General features: G+C 51.3%; 6 protein-coding genes across 6 annotated transcripts; 3 read left to right on the top strand and 3 right to left on the bottom strand.

Moving 5' to 3' along the window:
• Positions 1-284: 284 nt before the first annotated feature.
• Aud_003538 (uncharacterized protein) lies at positions 285-1,454 on the top strand (the record flags this gene model as incomplete). Its single annotated transcript, XM_043288488.1, has 3 exons — positions 285-292; positions 352-1,134; positions 1,235-1,454. The coding sequence occupies 3 exons, from the start codon at positions 285-287 to the stop codon at positions 1,452-1,454; spliced, it is 1,011 nt and encodes a 336-aa protein (XP_043144423.1).
• A 183-nt stretch (positions 1,455-1,637) lies between these two features.
• On the bottom strand, positions 1,638-3,512 carry Aud_003537 (protein arginine methyltransferase RmtB; the record flags this gene model as incomplete). Its single annotated transcript, XM_043288487.1, has 4 exons — positions 1,638-2,388; positions 2,446-2,683; positions 2,748-3,158; positions 3,275-3,512. The coding sequence occupies 4 exons, from the start codon at positions 3,510-3,512 to the stop codon at positions 1,638-1,640; spliced, it is 1,638 nt and encodes a 545-aa protein (XP_043144422.1).
• Positions 3,513-4,100: 588 nt separating this feature from the next.
• Aud_003536 (Mo25 family protein) lies at positions 4,101-5,542 on the top strand (the record flags this gene model as incomplete). The annotated part of the gene is made up of 5 exons (XM_043288486.1): positions 4,101-4,202; positions 4,280-4,340; positions 4,431-4,906; positions 4,960-5,229; positions 5,303-5,542. The coding sequence occupies 5 exons, from the start codon at positions 4,101-4,103 to the stop codon at positions 5,540-5,542; spliced, it is 1,149 nt and encodes a 382-aa protein (XP_043144421.1).
• Positions 5,543-7,181: 1,639 nt separating this feature from the next.
• Positions 7,182-9,728, top strand: Aud_003535 (putative TBC domain protein; the record flags this gene model as incomplete). The annotated part of the gene is made up of 1 exon (XM_043288485.1): positions 7,182-9,728. The coding sequence occupies one exon, from the start codon at positions 7,182-7,184 to the stop codon at positions 9,726-9,728; it is 2,547 nt and encodes an 848-aa protein (XP_043144420.1).
• A 1,344-nt stretch (positions 9,729-11,072) lies between these two features.
• Positions 11,073-12,545, bottom strand: Aud_003534 (uncharacterized protein; the record flags this gene model as incomplete). The annotated part of the gene is made up of 1 exon (XM_043288484.1): positions 11,073-12,545. The coding sequence occupies one exon, from the start codon at positions 12,543-12,545 to the stop codon at positions 11,073-11,075; it is 1,473 nt and encodes a 490-aa protein (XP_043144419.1).
• A 2,241-nt stretch (positions 12,546-14,786) lies between these two features.
• Aud_003533 (DIL and Ankyrin domain protein) lies at positions 14,787-17,616 on the bottom strand (the record flags this gene model as incomplete). The annotated part of the gene is made up of 4 exons (XM_043288483.1): positions 14,787-16,316; positions 16,362-16,766; positions 16,825-17,267; positions 17,409-17,616. 4 exons carry the CDS (start codon positions 17,614-17,616, stop codon positions 14,787-14,789), a joined length of 2,586 nt encoding a protein of 861 aa, XP_043144418.1.
• Positions 17,617-18,030: the final 414 nt, after the last annotated feature.

Genomic DNA, 18,030 nt, shown 5'->3' with positions numbered 1-18,030 from the left:
AAGAGACCTGTATAATGTGGCGGGGGTATCTACCTTTAGGAAGTTGGAGAGTCTGGAGTACCTGGCTAGATACCTGAGGCAGAGTTAAATCACTTGGCGGAGCTCCCATAATTAGCCACATCGGCCCGTGAAGCTCCGTTTTGGCCGATCGGTGTGGCTTAAGCTAGTGATGATCCACCCTTTATCGCCTTGGGAGATCTCTGGTAACTCGTCGACTCTTCGGTTGTGTCGGTTCTTGGGTTGATACTGCGTGACCAGGTGCTCGCAGAGTACTTCGATACACCATGCCTCTGTAAGCCCATTGAATTTGTTCTTATGCAATTCTGCGGTTCATACTGATGCATTGAGCAGTCATCTACTGGGCAAGAAGTCATGGAACGTCTACAATCCCGAGAACATCGCCCGTGTCCGGCGTGACGAGGCTGAGGCCAAGGCTCGGGAGGAGGAAGAGGAACGTCGTATGCAAGAAGTTGACGCTGAGCGCAGAATTCAAATTCTCCGTGGCGAACGGCCCTCTACCCCACCACCCCCGCCGTCTGCTCCATCAGATACTCGACGAGACAGGACACATGGAGAGGATGCTGGAAGATATAGAAAGCGGAGGCGACTGGCAGGTGAAAATGATACGGATCGCGATATCAGACTCGCGAGGGAAGATGCTCAGTTGATGCTGGCGAAAAGGGAGGAGCTTGCTGTGTCCAAGACCAGCGATGCGCCGCTTTTAGACAGTACAGGGCATATCAATTTATTTCCTTCCGAGGCAGCGCGGAAACCAGCAGAAAAAAATCAAGAGGCGGAGAAGGAGGCAGCTGACAAGAACCGGAGCTATGAGGACCAATATACGATGCGCTTCTCGAATGCGGCGGGCTATCGACAGTCCGCTGGCCAAACGCCTTGGTACTCTTCCTCCAGTCGTGATGTTTTGGCGCCTGCTGCTATGCCCGAAAAGGATGTTTGGGGCAATGAGGATCCAATGAGACAGGAGCGGGAGAGAGCCCGGCTGGATGCCAACGATCCACTTGCGGCGATACAGAGGGGAGTTCGCCAGCTGAAATCGGTCGAACTTGAACGGAAGAAGTGGAACCAGGAGAGAAAGAGAGAATTGGATGCATTGAAAGAGGCACAAAGACGACGGTCTTTTCATCGCAGAAGGAGATCAACGTCGTTGTCAAAAGCGTCAAACTCTGGGGATAGTCTTGAAAACTTCAGCCTTGACGCACCTGACAAACGTCAGGACAAGGAATCGAGGAGCTCACACCGACATCGCTCGCATCGCCGAGGAAGAAGTCGCGATGGTTCTCGCAAGCGACACCGTCACTCCCATTCCCACTCCCACTCCCTATCGCGCCGTCATCGTAATCACCATGACCACGACCGAGGAGACGTTCGCGAGGCGCAGTCGCACAAACGCCATGCGTGACACCTTTCTTTATGGAAGCTTGAACTTGATGTGAATGATTTACGACGTTTGACCCCTACCATAGCTACGGATGGCAGAGCCAACCATGGTTGCTTCATGAGATTGTACATTTGTTTTCGAAATCGAGCGTCTCTCTATTTGAGCGGTATGTTGGTACCAGTCAAGTCTGAATCATGAATTACAATAATAGACAAAACTTTTGATTAAGCGTCATAACTCATAGGAGCGCCCATTTTTGGGCCCCCTGCTCGCCCACTTGCGTGTCCCACTCGATGGTGATGTCCAGCGAGCGCGACCCTTCTTCTCTCTTCTGATAACCGACCTTGCCAGTGATGGTCTGACCCTTCTTCAGGGCGACTCCCTTCTTTTTCTCGCGATCAATCAGGAGAACACCTTGTTGCCAATGCGTTTCCGGTCCATCGGGGCCTGTAGTGAAGGCGACGAAACCCTTTTTCTGCATTTCTGAAGGAACGGCGTTCTTCGGGATAGTAGAATCCCTAGAGGGCATGAAGAAAATATCAAACCAGATAGCGAAACCGTCAAGAGCGTCGATATCTTCCTTCAGAGTAACCTGGAACTCCTTCAGGAACGAGAGCTCCTCCACGGTGATGGTGTGCAACGGCAGTTCTAGGAATACATCAGAATCACCAGGAATTGCCGCAGGCAGTACGCTACGAACAAGCGCATCGTCGTAGATGTTCTTGCGCATGCTGCCCATCTTGAACCCGTACACATCGTCCCAGAATGAGATGTGCGACGAGATGAACTCGGAATCGGCGAACGGCGCAATACGTAGGGTGGCGTCTGAGGGTACCATCAGTCCTCCTGGAGCGAGATACCGATCTCTGGCGTAAATGACCGAATCGAACATGGCCTCGAATAGAAGGCAGTAGCCCATCCACTCGGAGACGATGATGTCGACCTGGGGAACAGGCAGAGTGACTTCTTCAATCTTGCCACGGATGCATCTGATCTAACGTTAGATTCCGGTAGATAAATATCTGACGGGAAGCAGAAATACGTACGTGATCACATCGCCGAAGCCGTTGGTGTAGATGATCTCCTTGGCTCTGTCAATGATATTGGAATTGTCGACTGAGATGACCTTCTTGGCACCTGCTTTCGCGCAGAACATGGAGAGAATGCCAGTTCCACATCCGACATCTAAGACGACCTTGTCCTTGAAGAGATGCTTGTTGTCGTAAATGAAATCGCGATAGGAGTCAGTACGGACAGAGTCCTTGAGCATGGACTCGTGGATGGCTTCAAAAAAATATAACAGTTAGGCAAAAAGCATATTCAGCTCGACAGGGAGTGGAGAACTGACCATTGTAGGAGTAAGAAACGAAGTAATCTGAGTCTGCCTCCTCAATCTTGCTCATTTTCTTGCCCGACGGGCCGCTGGGCGATGGTCCCAATTTCTCATCTTCCTTCGACAACTGTTCTTCCATTGACTTTTGCACGGCCATTCTATATTCAGTGAACTGGCTCTGGAGGCGTTCAAGGTCCTCCTGCAGCTCGATCACGCGGCGCTCCGCCTCTGTCGCACCGGCTGTCGCGGATTCTTCGTCGTCGATATCGTCCAAGCTATACAAAAGGGCGTCGTCTTCAAGGGCGGGCTTTAAGTAAGCCTCGTCCTCAAATTTATCTTTCGAAGAGACATCCGGGGTCGTGTTCCCAGCTTTGACTTGAGACCGGACATAATTGACTAATTTGATAGTACCGAGGAAATCCAAGTCTGAAGTGGAACGTAACAGTTAGCCAGGATTTCTCGCAAACAATCATGATTATGCCCATATTAGGAGCATCGGAACAATAACGGGAACAGAGCGCCCAAGGATCGATATTACATACCAAGATCCTTTCGAATCTTCCGCAAGTCAAAGCCATGTTTGTCTTTAGACTCCTGGAGCATCGACTGTACGTCGGGGTAGACCTTATCGGAAAACAAGCCAATTACCGGCTGTGTCTCGTCATCAGGCTCAACATCTTCCCATCCCTCTTCGTTGCTGATATCCGAATCGTCCGAAGAGGTTGTCGAGAGGGCATCTTGGTCCCTTAAGGGACGGTCTGAGGGAATTGTGGCAGACATTGACTCAATTCAGATTTGGGCAACGGCAATTCAAATTGCTGAAATTGCCTAATTCTTAGATTTCTTGATTCTTTAGACGGAATTGTGCGACCAATGGACCATGTAAATATATGGATGGAGGGGTTCAAGCAATCGAGGGGACTAAAATCGGTAGAAAAAGGGAAAAAAAAAAAAAAAAAAAGAGTTTACTCACAACAGAACCCGCTGGTTGCCCCGCCCAATGCTCGCTGGGTACTTTGTTTATCGGCTCTCCGCCTGACAACAGCTCATTCCCCTCAGACCGATAGGGCAGATAACAAGTCGGAGCTGAGACACCTCTTTATCATCAGCATCATCGTCATCACCACCACCTTCTCCTTCTCCTTCTCCGTAACCATCTCTTTTCTCCTTGTACAGGCTCACCACTTCGGCGCTTCCTTCAGTCGAGACAGAGCAAGTGTTCATGTCACCCTTCTTCTGCTAGGGATCAATTGCTTGCCCTGCATCTTTCACATGTACTGAACAGCTCATTGTCTCTCATCCTCCGTTTGTTTCCTCTACATCAAACTTTCCTGTCCAATACATATTACATTATTTATATCAACAGAAATGGCTTTCCTCTGGCGGAATCGACAACGGCCGCCTTCTGACGTCGTCCGAACAATTAAGGAGCTATTATTAAGACTAGGAGAAGCTCCGGCAGCTGCCAAGGTCAGTCTCGCAGGTTCCCTCTGCTTGTTTATGCCATATATTGTACCAATCTGCAGCTTGCTGACAGCTTCATACAGGTCGAAGATGACTTGGCGAAGCAACTTGCGCAAATGAAAGTGATCGTCCAAGGCACTCAAGGTTAGTGTAATGAGCGTGCACCATTGCCTCGCCGCACCGGCGCATTCTATAAAAGATTATGGTCATTATGCTGACTGCAGTCTCCTTTAGAAACTGACACGACTCCGGAACAAGTACATGCCCTGGTTCAAGCCACCGTCCACGAAGATCTTCTATACGAACTTGCCCGCAACCTCCGTCATCTTCCCTTTCAAGCCAGAAAAGATACGCAAACCATATTCTCTCAGATCCTTCGTTTTCGACCCGCCCAGGCCAACAATGGTGACCCACCAGTCATTTCTTATATTGTACACAATCGTCCCGAGATCATTGTTGAGCTCTGCCGGGGATACGAATCACCCGAGAGTACAATGCCCTGTGGCGCCATCCTGAGAGAAGCACTCAAATTCGACGTGTGCGCGGCCATCATCCTATACGATCAGTCTACCGAGGGTCAACCCGCGATCAGATTGACGCAGGTCAACCCCGATATCCCCCAGAAAGGCAATGGCATCTTTTGGAGATTTTTTCATTGGATCGACAAGAGCAGCTTCGAAGTGAGCGCTGATTCCTTTACAACATTTAGGGTAAGCAACGCCCGTTATGGTTGAAGTAGTCATAAGGAGTAACCGTGGCATAGGACATTCTCACTCGTCACAAGAGTCTCGTGACCTCCTACCTCACTACCAACTTTGATCTCTTCTTTTCCCGCTTCAATGCACTCATCCAGTCGAGTTCCTATGTTACGAAGCGCCAGAGTATAAAGCTTCTCGGTGAGATACTGTTGGATCGAGCCAATTACAGCGTGATGATGGCATATGTTGAAAGCGGGGACAATCTGAAACTCTGCATGCAATTGCTGAAAGATGATCGTAAAATGATTCAGTACGAGGGGTTCCACGTTTTCAAGGTATGATCCCCTATTTCTCTGGCACGAACGATGGGCGATGAATCCGTGAATTGCTGATGAGGAATGTGACCAGGTATTCGTCGCAAATCCTAACAAATCGGTCGCGGTGCAACGGATTCTCATCAACAATCGGGACCGTTTGTTGAAATTCTTGCCTAAATTCCTAATGGATCGGACGGATGACGACCAATTCACGGACGAGAAGAGTTTCTTAGTCCGTCAAATCGAGCTGCTACCTCAAGAGCCCATTGAACCAGCACGGTCAGCGCAGGAGCCATCCAGATCGCGAGTCAACACCGCCGCTGCGGCCTAGTACATGGCCTTTTTGGAATGCCCTCTCTTGTTCGCCTTTGTCACTACAGCAGGACTGTTTGTATTGGGCCAGCGTCCCTTATTGCATTGATGGCCTACTGGTATATGGCCTCCACGGAGTTATAGAGTGTGTTTCTGTATCTAGGACTCGGATAAGACGACGTTGACATGGATTACTTCCGTAAACAGGAAAACCACAACAAAAAGAACAGGAAGAGAGCAAAAGAGAGAGACCTGTGCCAGTCCTTGCGTTAAGGAAGGATTGTCAAGGGCTTTACCCCTTCAATAATACTATCCCAAAAAATGATGTGGGAGAAAAGACCAGCGATAGTCTGTCGTAAGGGAGTACTTTATTTGATAGAACTTGGTGAAGAACCAAGGATTTGGCCTAATTGTTATTCAAGGGATATCTACCTTTCCTGTAGTGCGAGTTACCTCTTCCCTCGTGGCAGTACCGTGTTTAAGGTAATATAATGATTATGTTCTAGACTTTAATTGCTGCTCATGAGCTCCAGTGAGCTCCACCGTAGGCACATCACAATAATCTATCCTGTGGATTCAGATCGCACAGGGCTTCAAGAACCACCGGTTCAGACCACAGTAACTATCTAGAGGTTGACAAAATTCTGCTTCTATGGATCGAAGCTGATTACTCCTGCCCTCTTCGAATATAATAATTAGGAGTATTACCTACTTTGTCAATAATATTCGGCTTCAACGAATTTCCACGATTGACCCACCAGAGCGCGCGGCTTTTGCAGTCTGGAGCCCCCAAAGTGGGACATTTATGGAGTTCAACTGTACAATAATCGGATTTTGGTAGCCCCCTATGATGATCCCTGCGTTGAATTTTCAACTGTTAGTCTAATTTTCCGAGTTCCTCTTGGTACGTAGCTAAACGAATTTTCCCTTTTTTTTTCTAAGTAGTATCAAAGACTGTAGAAGACACGAGTTCTGGAGGAGAGGTAGCCTTGCTGCCTGAGGAATGGCGAGATCGAATTCGTCCATATAATAAGGGTCGACGCCGTCATGGGCTAGACAGAAGAACGATGATGCGAAACCAGAATAGTAAGCATCCGTTTTGAGTTACATAGACCATTCAGCACATCTAGATACCTTTCTACCTCTCCATTTCGACTATCGACTCCTCCCTAGATTCGACTCAAAGTAGAAGTGAAGCTTATTCCTCCTTGCCAAGCATCTAGGGAGCCGCGGTACTACTTGGTACATCCAGTCACCACTACACTAAGTGCTCGCTAGCCTCGTCAGTCTCTTCTTTTACCTCTTATTATTCCCATATTCAATCCTCCTTGACGGGGAGGCCGGTCATGTTCAATCCCTTGGGCCATTGTCATTCATTTTCGCTCCTTTTATCGCCTGAGTAACCCGACCTGATATTCTTCGTGCCCAACATCTTGCAGAATCCAGCGAGATCGACTTAATTGCGTTCGCCTCCCCAAAGCGACCCCCTCGCCGTCGCCCTCGTCCCCGCCTGCCTGCCCTCTCCTTTTGAAACCAAATTTGGCTGTCCTCCCCGATTCAAAACGAACGGAAAGAATTCATAAAATCAAGTCGCTACGATTCCAATCACCCCAGATGCTGCAAGTCATGCCAGGATAAATTGACCGGCGATAGTGATCATGGGGGACCAACGCTCTTCTTCGGTGCCTCCTGTCGTCATGACGGAACCGGACTCGACCATCTCTGCCCTGCGCTACGAGGACACCTTCGCCCTCGCAGACTCTGGAGCCAGCCGATCTGCCTCGGTTCCTACTCCGCACGACTATGTGATATGTTCAGAGAAGCGATCGGCGTCAACGAGCGCATCATCGTCAGAAAACCACGGGAACAAGTTCGAGTCGGTCGCATTGGCGTCGCATCAGAACAGCAGTGCGGAATCGGGCCTCGCGCCCTCTTCGGCGTCAATCGCAAAGGATAAGAGGCTGACGCCGCCGGAGGACAACCATTCTACGTTCAGCCGGCGGTCATTGCGCAGTATCCCCAGTATCATTGTCAATGATGCTGGGTCGCGCCCCGGGTCTCGGCCTGGATCGCGGCCGGGCTCTCGACCGGGGTCTCGGTGGTCTGAGCGCAAATGGAGCGCTTTGAGAGGGAAACGGTCTGGAGAGTTTGACAGGAGGTCGGAGTCACCACCGCCTCCGCCTCCGATTGAGAGACCATTCAATAAGATCTCGCTTGACATCCCGAACGGTTCACTTGACGGCCTAGGAGCGCAGTCCATGCGATTTTCGAAACGTGGCAGTCTTATCAAGGAGGAGGATAGGCAGCGCCTCCAGCGAGAGATCTCGAAGCATGAATTGCCGCAGCAAAACGAGTCGCAGGCAGCGGCAGAGGCTTCAATGGAACAGCCAGAGCAGAACGAGACGGGTGAAACAAGTGCACCAGCGACTGCAGCGGAGAATTGTGCGGAGGAGAATTGTGCGGAGCCAGAACTCCATGGGGCGCGAAGACGCCGGACGAAGCCATTGTCGTATTTGCGAGCGAGGCACAGCAGCGTTCCGAGCAGAGTGATCTCGGCCGACGAGGACATGCTCTCGCGCCGAGTCAGATTGATGTATGAGAAAGGCGACGAAAATGTGACCGATTCGGAGGTGGCCAAGTCCCTTGCAATGGAGAATGGAGTGCTGTGGGAGGAAGTTGCTCCCACTCCAACGGAGGCCTCCGCCGTCTCTGGACACAGCGCGAGTGGTGGGGAGTCATCGGTTGGGCCTGACAGCAGCAATGGTTCTGGGCCGAAGAGGGAGCCCCACGAACTGGCCGGTGGTATTGAATACTGGCAGAATATCAAGGCAGGTGATGTCGATCGGTACGGCTTCATTCGGAGTACTACTTTCAACTCGGCCGACGGCACGGAGCATAGCCCCATCCAGCGCGTTTCTACCAGCCTGCTTCTGGCATCAGAGACACCGCGACGAAAGCATTCCATCCGACCTCCGTCAGCCCTGGCGGGCAACCGATCTTTTTCGGGCCGATCACCGACACGTAAGATATCTGCGCCATCTATGCGCCCATCGTCATCGCAAAGCACGTACAGTTCCACTCTCCGACGGTCAACGTCTCGATTCCGCCAGGCGGCTAATCATCTTCCGCACAATCGCGATCGTCGGTTTAAGGATGAGGCGCGTGACATGCTCACACTTCCGAGCGACGTGGCGGCCTCTGGAACGGGACGGGACTCCGCCATTGCACGCGCGATGCGCAAGAAAGAGTGGGAGCGTGAGGACAAGTGGACAAAGATGGCCAAGCCGACGCGGCGAACCGCACTCGGTGGCGGGATGACTTTTGAATTCGACACGCAGAGTACCAAGCTGATCGAGCGGACATGGAAGGGTATACCCGACCGATGGCGCGCAACGGCCTGGTACGCATTCTTAGAGGCAAGCGCCAAGCGGCGCAGCGACAGCCCGACGGAGCAGGAGCTTGTCGAGGCTTACAACGAATTTCAGCTCGTCTCGTCCCCTGACGATGTACAGATCGACATTGACGTCCCGAGAACAATAACCAGTCACATTATGTTCCGCCGCCGTTATCGTGGCGGCCAGAGGCTGTTGTTCCGCGTGCTGCACGCAATGTCCTTGTATTTTCCTGATACTGGCTATGTACAGGGTATGGCGGCGCTGGCGGCGACCCTCCTCGCCTACTACGATGAGGAGCATGCGTTCATCATGCTTGTTCGATTGTGGCAGCTACGAGGGCTGGAGCGCTTGTACCAATCTGGGTTCTCTGGGCTGATGGAAGCCCTTGGTGATTTTGAACGAGAATGGCTTGACGCAGGCGAAGTCGCCGCGAAACTAAACGAATTGGGGATCCCGCCCACCGCGTACGGCACCCGCTGGTATCTCACGCTATTCAATTACTCCATTCCCTTCCCCGCGCAACTTCGCGTATGGGACGTCTTCATGCTCCTAGGCGATGCGGAGGAACCGCCCGGCAAAGGAACCACCAAGTCCGAGCCACAAGTCACAAGCGCGTTCGGCCAGGGCCTGGACGTCCTCCATGCCACGTCCGCGGCGCTCATCGATGGGATGCGGGAGATCATCCTCGAGTCGGACTTTGAGAATGCCATGAAGGTCCTCACTAGCTGGGTCCCTATCCAAGATGTGGAACTTTTCATGCGAGTCGCCAAGGCAGAATGGAAAGTTCATCGTCGCAAGAAGGGGGGATGAAAGTGTGAAACCCCGCGCACGCCTACAGTCGACCTGACAACTGCATGTCCTGTCCATACGCAATTCCTTGCGTCGTATCTATGAACATCCCTACACGTTCGCACTGCACAACCAGTCATATAATCCATCCACACGATACCTTCTGATGACCGGAACCTCACACATGGGGTTTTGACGAACCCTCCCTCTCATATATAGTTATTCTCACGGCCATTGCATTGCATTTGAGAGTGCAAGACAGGATTTCTCTCGTCTCAAACGTCTCGGAGTCCATTAATCTCACCACCACCGAATGACCGAAGGATAATAATCAAAAAGCCCTTCAGGCTACTCCCCCGAGACAATCCTACTACATTACCATCGCCCCTAATACCCTTTTCCGCCAACGGATATATGTCAACGCGGTCACGTGCGTCACCTCAATATTAATATCATGTCACTCCATCACTCGCTTCTATCCTCATTATTCCCTTAGGGTACCCCTCTCACTACTTCATTCACAACCTCGTTCCTTTGTCTCGTATCTTTTCTTTCAGGCTACCTTCATTTTGTCCCTGACTCCCTCTCTCTGGGACGTATCTCATCCTCTCCGTTTTCTTTCCTGTCGTGCTCTGTCTTGCCCCTTCATTTCCGTCCTGACACTTATCAACTCGTGGTCCACGCCGCCTATATACGTTTTACAATCGTCCCTTGAAGCAAGGGCACATCCTAGTCTGCTTTGATTTTATTCCTGATACCCCAAGCAAGGCCCATCTTGTCATATCGTTAGGTCACTATATGTGCCTGTCTCGTACAGACTTAATCAACAGATATTCTTGTCCATCACCCAGGTTGTAAGCGTAATCTTATCTTTTCGGCTTATTAAACGGTTGAACGAATTCTTCAATAGATCAGCCGCTTGGTCTTGTGGTAACGGCGTGTATGTCATTCTATGTGCTCCAAATACTTTTGTACAATCCACAATTCCCAGCATGAAGACATTGTGCGGAACAATCATGAGACTGACAGGACACCAATGGCGCCAGATGCGCTATCTGCTATACATATCACCATAGTCCTGCAAAAATGGAAGTGCATGCTCACAACCATGTTGAACATAACCCAAAAGGGATCGGGTACACATAAACGAAATGCCCTGATGAAAGGATATCACCTAGGTGGCCAGAAGCAACTTTTAGCACAATGAAATTGTCAAGAAATTCATCACGTCATCTATGGAGGAATAAATTAGTCCGTGAGCCCCACATCGATCTATCTGGTGGCCAGTTTTATGTGAAAGGCCAGGATCAAATAGTGTAACTTTCGAGAATATCTGCCACGAGCGGGCTCTGGTCTGTCGTTGAACTAAGGCTGAGAAGAAGTTCCAGCAGCATCTTCAGCTTTGCCTGAATTGTTGACATTGTCAGACATGTGGGAAGCCCGATACCGAGTGCCTGCGCTGTTGGATGGTATATCTCCACGATCCAAGCCCTTTGTAGGGCTATAGTCTCCCGACGGCTGATTCAAGCTTGATGCGCCAGGCTTCTGATGTAACAAATCATTACCTTGGTTAGCGTCATGATGGTCTTGCATTCGCGAATCAAGCGAGCTAGATGCATCACTGCGCTGGCGGTGGTGATGGGCTCGAGAATCTGGCGGTTGATTGCTGGCGATCGGGGAGCCAAGCCGGGAGGACGGCAACGAAGAGGAGGGAGCGTCCGAAGGACGTGAGGATGGAAGAGGAGCCGGCTGATGGGGAATCTGAGACTTTCTTTTTCGACCAGGGGGGCTCTGGTTTTCATAACGGCGCTGTGACTGAGCAATGGATACTACGGGGAAGTCATGTTGGTTCTTTCCTGGAGGGGGCTGGCCCGGTGGGACCCAATGGTGAAAATATAAGGACGGAGGAGAATGCCGTGGCGGATGTTCGTGTTTGATTTCCGCCGGCTGAGACGGAGGAACTGAAGAGCCAGTTGCATACTGTGCGTTACCAAGTGTGAGTGGGACATGCTGCAAATGTGTTTCGCCGTTGATCCGAGACAAGGATGAGGCAGTGGCCTTTCCAGGGCCGCTTGATAAGGGAGAACGTCCGAAAGACTGGCTGCTGGGAGAACGTCCATGGGTACTGAGAGGCTGAGACAGCACGGGACCAGGAATCGGTTGCTGCTGTGGCGGAAGGACTCGTGAGTCACGTCGAATATCTGCAGGGATCGCCAAAGGTGGATGCCGCTGGGACAGTGGGGGTGGCGGCGGTAGGTCAAGTGCGGATGGCTGTTGCTGGTGCAGGGGAGGAGCTGAATGGTGTGAAGGGGGAGGTGGCGCATTACTGCGCGTGCCGGGAATCTGGGACGCATACTGCTGTATCAATTCGATAGCAGACTGGGGAAGGCTGCCGCCAGTGATTCCGGCGAAGATGAGCGGAATCATCTGAGGCGGAACTCCCGACTGCAACGAATCACGAAGCATGCTTTGTTCGATTTTCCGCTGCTCTAATCGGAGAGACTCCTGGCGTGTCTTTTCCTCTTCTTGCAATCTGCGATCTTCCTCTGCCTTAGCCTGAAGCCATTGGCGTAAGTCCTCCGGGGAGCTCCATCCCGGCGGCGCGGGGGGTAATTGGCTCATAGGCGCCATGTTGGAGCGGCCAACGTCCGGTTGGCGATTAATTGACGACGGAGGAGGCAATCCTCTGCGCAAAGTCTTTGGAGATGTAGCGGTAGCCGAGGCGTCGGGAACAGTAGGCGGGAAAGACCGCGGGGTGGGAACAGATTGGCGGACAATTGCGTACTCATGAGGACCTTTGATCCTATTCTGAGCGGAAGGTTTCAGGGTGAGCAGCATGTCTCGTCAACGATGAGACACTCGGAAGCTTGGCGAGGTGGGGGAGGGGAGATGAGTAGAAATGAGCGCAAATAAATTGTCTAGTCCAAACACTGGTCTGGCAGCATCGGCAAGAGCAGTAAAGCTGCAAGAAATGGCCTGGACAAGCTGCGACTGGGGCTATCTGTCTGTCGACGTCAGCAAGCGAGAGTCTCTGAAGTGCACAAAGATCAGAGGATGTCCCACACCAATCAGTGGCATCAAATGAGCTGGGATGCAAACGATCAACCACGGATACCGCAATGCATAGCTGACGGGAGCAAGATATGACCCAGATTGGGTAAGGGCTAGGGGTCGATGTCTGGGAAGAACCAAGCCAGAGGGAGGGGAAAAGCAGGAGAATTGCGGACGAGGGATGAGGGATTGAATTGATTGTATATGATGTCCGAGAAAGAAAGAAATACGAATAGGACAACGCCCCAGATCAACAAAAGAGGAAGGACCCAAAGAGGGAAAGTCGGACTTACCCGAACAGGCCAAGTTCCCGTCCACAACTGCCAGGTCGGGAAATCAGTGGAGTTTGTTTTGTTCCCTTAGAGTTTGACATTAATGTTCAATATTATTTATGTGTGTATGGAGTAGTATCAATTATTAATACTTTGCTGCCCCCGAGGGTTCTGGAAGATGTGGGTAAAGCTTTCTCAAATAACCCTTCATTAATTGTCATCGTCGAGTCTTATGCAAGCTGTCCTTTATCTACACTCTTGAAAGCCACGGGAATACTCGAGTCTGGAGGTCTTATGGTTCACCCGGAGTGGAGACTGGCCGCCCATTGCGTAGTTCTGGCGCTCTGTGATGACGACGAATGTGGGAAAAGGCCGGGGCTAGGCAAGCGTCTATCGATTGGAGGCGTTTCTTGCAGGAGTACGTAGACAAGAAAGAAGAAACCAATCATCCTTGCCGATTGTCTTTCTTGTTGGCGTTGAATTCTCCGACAGGAGGAGTGTGTACGAGCGAGAGAAGTGTTGAAGCGGGACGGTCCGAGGTGAGATGCACCTTTTGCAAAGATGAGTACTTGGTATTGAAAGAAGCCCCTTGTGAGGTGAGAATAGTATTCTTCGTAATGGCGGATAACCTACTTCACATTATTGAACGAGTGAATCGACCCAGGAGATATCGCATAAATGGGCTACCCAAGAACTAGTACCCCTCCTGTCATTCTGCAGCAAAACCATGATACATGCTCAATCTCAACTTGGCGATCGCAATCAAACTCAAATGCTTGTTTTCTGTTCTTTAGAGGTTCTTGATATCTTTACTCTCACAAAGGTTTCATCTGAGTTTTCCCCGATGTTTTGGGGCAAAATGTTGATGCCTGGGCTCTGAAGTTTCTCGGTGATAGCATCGGAGCCGACGTGGATCGGTAGCGATTCCTAGTTTAGTATATAGGGTTTAGGACCATACAGTTTATAGTTAGTATTGCAGTAGCTCCAATCCTTAGCCGGGCATTAGTGCCGGCTTAGCGCATACTCCACTCTGCCAAAGCGGGTTAGTTGTGTCATGCATCGACGAATGAGACGGAAAGGAGGTTTGAGACCCCTGTAGAATCGAGGGAATCACGACTCTCCAAGGCTCGACCTTCTTAAGGAAGCAAGGATAGTCTGGTCGTTAGTAGCTCGTTAGGAGATGAATGGAGAGGTCTCCTTCCATATCGGGTAATCCCTCGCCCTATTTCGGCCGAGGATCGCTTCTTTTCTCCTCTTTTGTATTACTTAACGGCCTAGCCGTAAATCTTGCTCTGAATCAATCTTCGTTGATGATTGAAATTGCCTAGACTCGGATTCAGCCAGATGTTTCATCTAAACAATCTCTGACGTCCTTACTCAATCTTCATACTCACTTGCCTACAAAACCTCACGCGACTCAGGAATCATTGCGTCCGCATCCAGTAATCTCAAAGATGATCACAATCCTATTTCATTTGATGCAAATGATGTCTTCGGATTTCCTTCCAGTCACATGTCTGTTGGCCCATACCGGAGTCTGAATGCCCACCGAGTACCGTGATTTCTCCCATAATATCATCAAGCCCATACGGAGTACACTGAATACGTTTCAAGATGCCGACTTGCAGTCCGCGCCGCATTGGTGATACAATAGATGACCAAAAGTATATACGAGAATCAAATTCAAGACTCCACGGGGGTATCGCTAGCTCGCTAGTGCTGTAACCCAATCCCAAAGCGCACCTGATTCCTTGCATCATCCATCGCGGTCGAACCGGGTCAGAACCTCGGGGGGAACCGTGGGAATGTACTTTCGCGCTCGTTCTCGGTTGGTTCCTCCCCATCCTGCCCCGTAGCTGATCAACATGTCGGTGCTGGTAGGTAAGGAGAAAGGTAGAGTAAGCGATGGATCCAGAAACACTGAGTTCGTCCCGTTGCGCTCATCGGGCCGTGACAGTTGCCCTGGACGGGGGGACGCACTGGCAGAACCAGGCGACGCCATGCTGCGTGTGGATGCCTCAGGGGTGCCGGGAGCTGGGATGTTCAAAGGCCGGTCTTGTCCAGGGGTTTGTGGACGACCGTCTTTCGGCCCTGACTCGTCCGCCGTCCCTTGCTCCGTGGCACCTTGCAGTCTCAGCTGCTCTCGGGTAAGGAGATCGGGATCGCGTTGAAGATCAAGCAAAAACTTCATCGCTTGCTTCGTAAGACCCTTTTCTCCCACCTCCGGTCGATACGATTTCACTGCATGGAGGAGCTGGGCGGGAGTCAACTGCTGCAATTGCAGCAAGGTAGTGACGAGAGACTCATGGTCGTCTCCCAATGACGAGAAACATTGTAGCCACTGTAGGAGCTGAATGACCGGCGCCAGGTGCTTGCGCGCGCTTTCCATGGTGCTTTCACCGGTGCACGATGTCGAGCCATTCTCATAGTGCTCCGGCTGCCTATTGTTGGTACGTGCCCAATCCTCCAGGTTGGACACGTTCATCCGGATCTGCATGGCTTTGGTTCGCGCGAGGTATCTCTTGGTTGTCATGATTCGATTGAATAATTCAGCCCCAAGCCAGTAAAGGAGCTGTGATAGGATCTGTGTCGTGATGACCGAATGTACGTCGTAGAGGTCGAGGACAAATAAGGTGGAAGATAGTAAAGAAGTAATGTTTCGTGGCGACACTTGCGCTCTCCGCCTTGGAGACGGTGGCCGAAATCGCTTCTCGGCAGGTTCGGGGTCTTTTGTCTTGTTCTTGGGCCGGAAGAGCTTCCATTCATTCTGGAAGGCCACATCATCCAGTCCTGGTATGGTCTCATGATCCAGCATCGCAGCGTCGAGCACCTTGTTCATCCGACGCTCAGCGTCGCGGATGATCAAGATGAATATCTCATTGATGAGCTCTGCCAGGTGTAGTTGAAACTCAACAGTCGACTCTACCAAGCCTGCGTCCTTCTTCAAGTAATGCAACAGAAGAGTAGCGTTTGACATCCAGAATGCGAGTATGGTCATGTCCCACTGATGCCGTTCAACGACGTCATTGATCTTCTCCGTCGCCGAATTGAGGAGATCCGCCAGCAGTTCGGGGCTGGCATGATAATGGGCATATCGCGCGCTGAGGAACAGGAGATTTGCGGGAACCGGTTTCTGTGACGGTGAACGTTGCGGGGTCATGTTGGTGATGATGATGTCCAGGATTCGTTCTAGTTCATGCTCTTGGAATACGAACATCTGATCATTTAAGCATCGGTCCCAGACAAATTCTTGCTGCTCGTCTTCCAGATCGTCCTCATCGAGCGGCTATACAGTCAGCGTCATTGCCATCTCTAGGGATAGTGTACCCACTTCAAACTTCTCGTCGAGCCCCAGACTCGATAAATCAACCTCCAAGTTGATAGCACTCTCCTCCATCATCATACGCCGCTTCATTTCATTCTCCGCAATCTCCTCCTCAAAGCGACCATGTGCGAACCCTGAGTCGTAAAAATCATCATCGATCGCGCTCGGTCCAAAATTGTACCCATTCTCATGTAAATATTCGGAGATCTCGCTCCCCGGCTGCGCAAAGTCGAACGCGGTCCCGCCAGACGAAGACTTGATATCCGGCGAGGCACCATGATCGAGAAGAATCTTCGCAATAGTCTTGTGCCGGTTCGTCATCGCCCACATCAGCGCGCTCCACTGATTTCGATCCTGCTGATCGACATTGGCTCCGGCATCGAGCAGCGCTGAAACAACATCCTGATGGCCCTGTTCTCAGTCAGTATCTCACCCAACCCCGACGAGAGAAAAATATCCAAATACGCACAAAACAGCTCGCATAGATCAGCGGAACCGTTCCCTCCTCATCCGGCATATTCACATCAACGTAGTCCTTCGCCTTGCCCCCCACAAGCTTATGCACGCGGTCCACATCGCCATTACTCGCCGCCATATTCAGGCTCCGCTGCAGGATCTTTCGCTTCTCCTCGTCCGTAAGCTTCTCGTCGCTCGCAATGGCGTCCTCGTCAGCGTCCAGCGATTCGAGTTCCCGGTGCGCCGCCTGTGCCGCCAGCATCTCCATTAACCGGGCGTCGCTGTCCTCCAGACGCGCTGTGATGGTGGACGCGTTGTCATCGTCCAGCGAGGCCCCGAGCCCGCGCCCATAATGGGCTTGGAGAGTATGTTCGTCGTCGTGGGAGTGGTCGTCGAGCGCGAGACTGAAGCTGAGTGGTTTTGCGGCGATGGGGGTTGTGAGGAATTGCGATTGGCCTGCGGGCATGGGGATTACATTAGCTGCCATGAACTCTTTGCGTAATTGAAATCAAGCCGACCAGAGGTAGTCGAGACTATGTCCTTGTAGAGTAGACCCCGCGACAACAACAGCGCAAAAGATAAGGGTATACCACCCACCTTGCCAGGCATCGTACATCTCCGTCTCTTGGAGCATAGGCACAGAGCGCCGATCGTCTAATGACGTGGGTAAATCATCCGGAAGAACTCTCGGTTTCTGCTTTGGCTGGAGATCCGCCTCCTCCAAGTCATCATCTCGGTCGATCTCTTTGTTATGACTGGGATTGAGCTCGTCGGAAGCCCTGCGGGGGGATGCTGGCGAATCCATGTCGTGGTTAACCTTTTAACTGGTAGGAAAGCAATCGGAGCGGGTCAGAATGGATTAGGCCGTAGTAGCTCCATGGAGGGGACCGGTAGTAATTATGGAGGAAAGCCTCCTCTTTGATTATGCGGGAATAAATGATCCCTCGTGGGCAGAAGAGGAGGAGGTGGTGGTGGTACTGGTGGTGGAAGCAAGGCGGAAACAGGAGACTGGAGAGTGGGATGGATTATGAGTGTCTGTCAGTCTACGTTGATGCGGCATCGGGGATTTCCATTTATTAACGGTGCTTTCCCTTTCATTTGTGGACAAAACCTGTGAGTGATTGACATGATCCAGCTCCACTCTCAATCATCTCGACTGAGAGGGCGCGTTTCATCCTCTGCAGCTTGAATTTGCGCAAGCATGCCCGCATTTCATCAT

Source organism: Aspergillus udagawae, assembly GCF_001078395.1.
Source record: "Aspergillus udagawae IFM 46973 DNA, scaffold_2, whole genome shotgun sequence".
NCBI lineage: Eukaryota > Fungi > Ascomycota > Eurotiomycetes > Eurotiales > Aspergillaceae > Aspergillus > Aspergillus udagawae.
The sequence above is the reverse complement of the archived record's forward strand: the minus strand, read 5'-3'. Positions and strand labels throughout refer to the sequence as shown.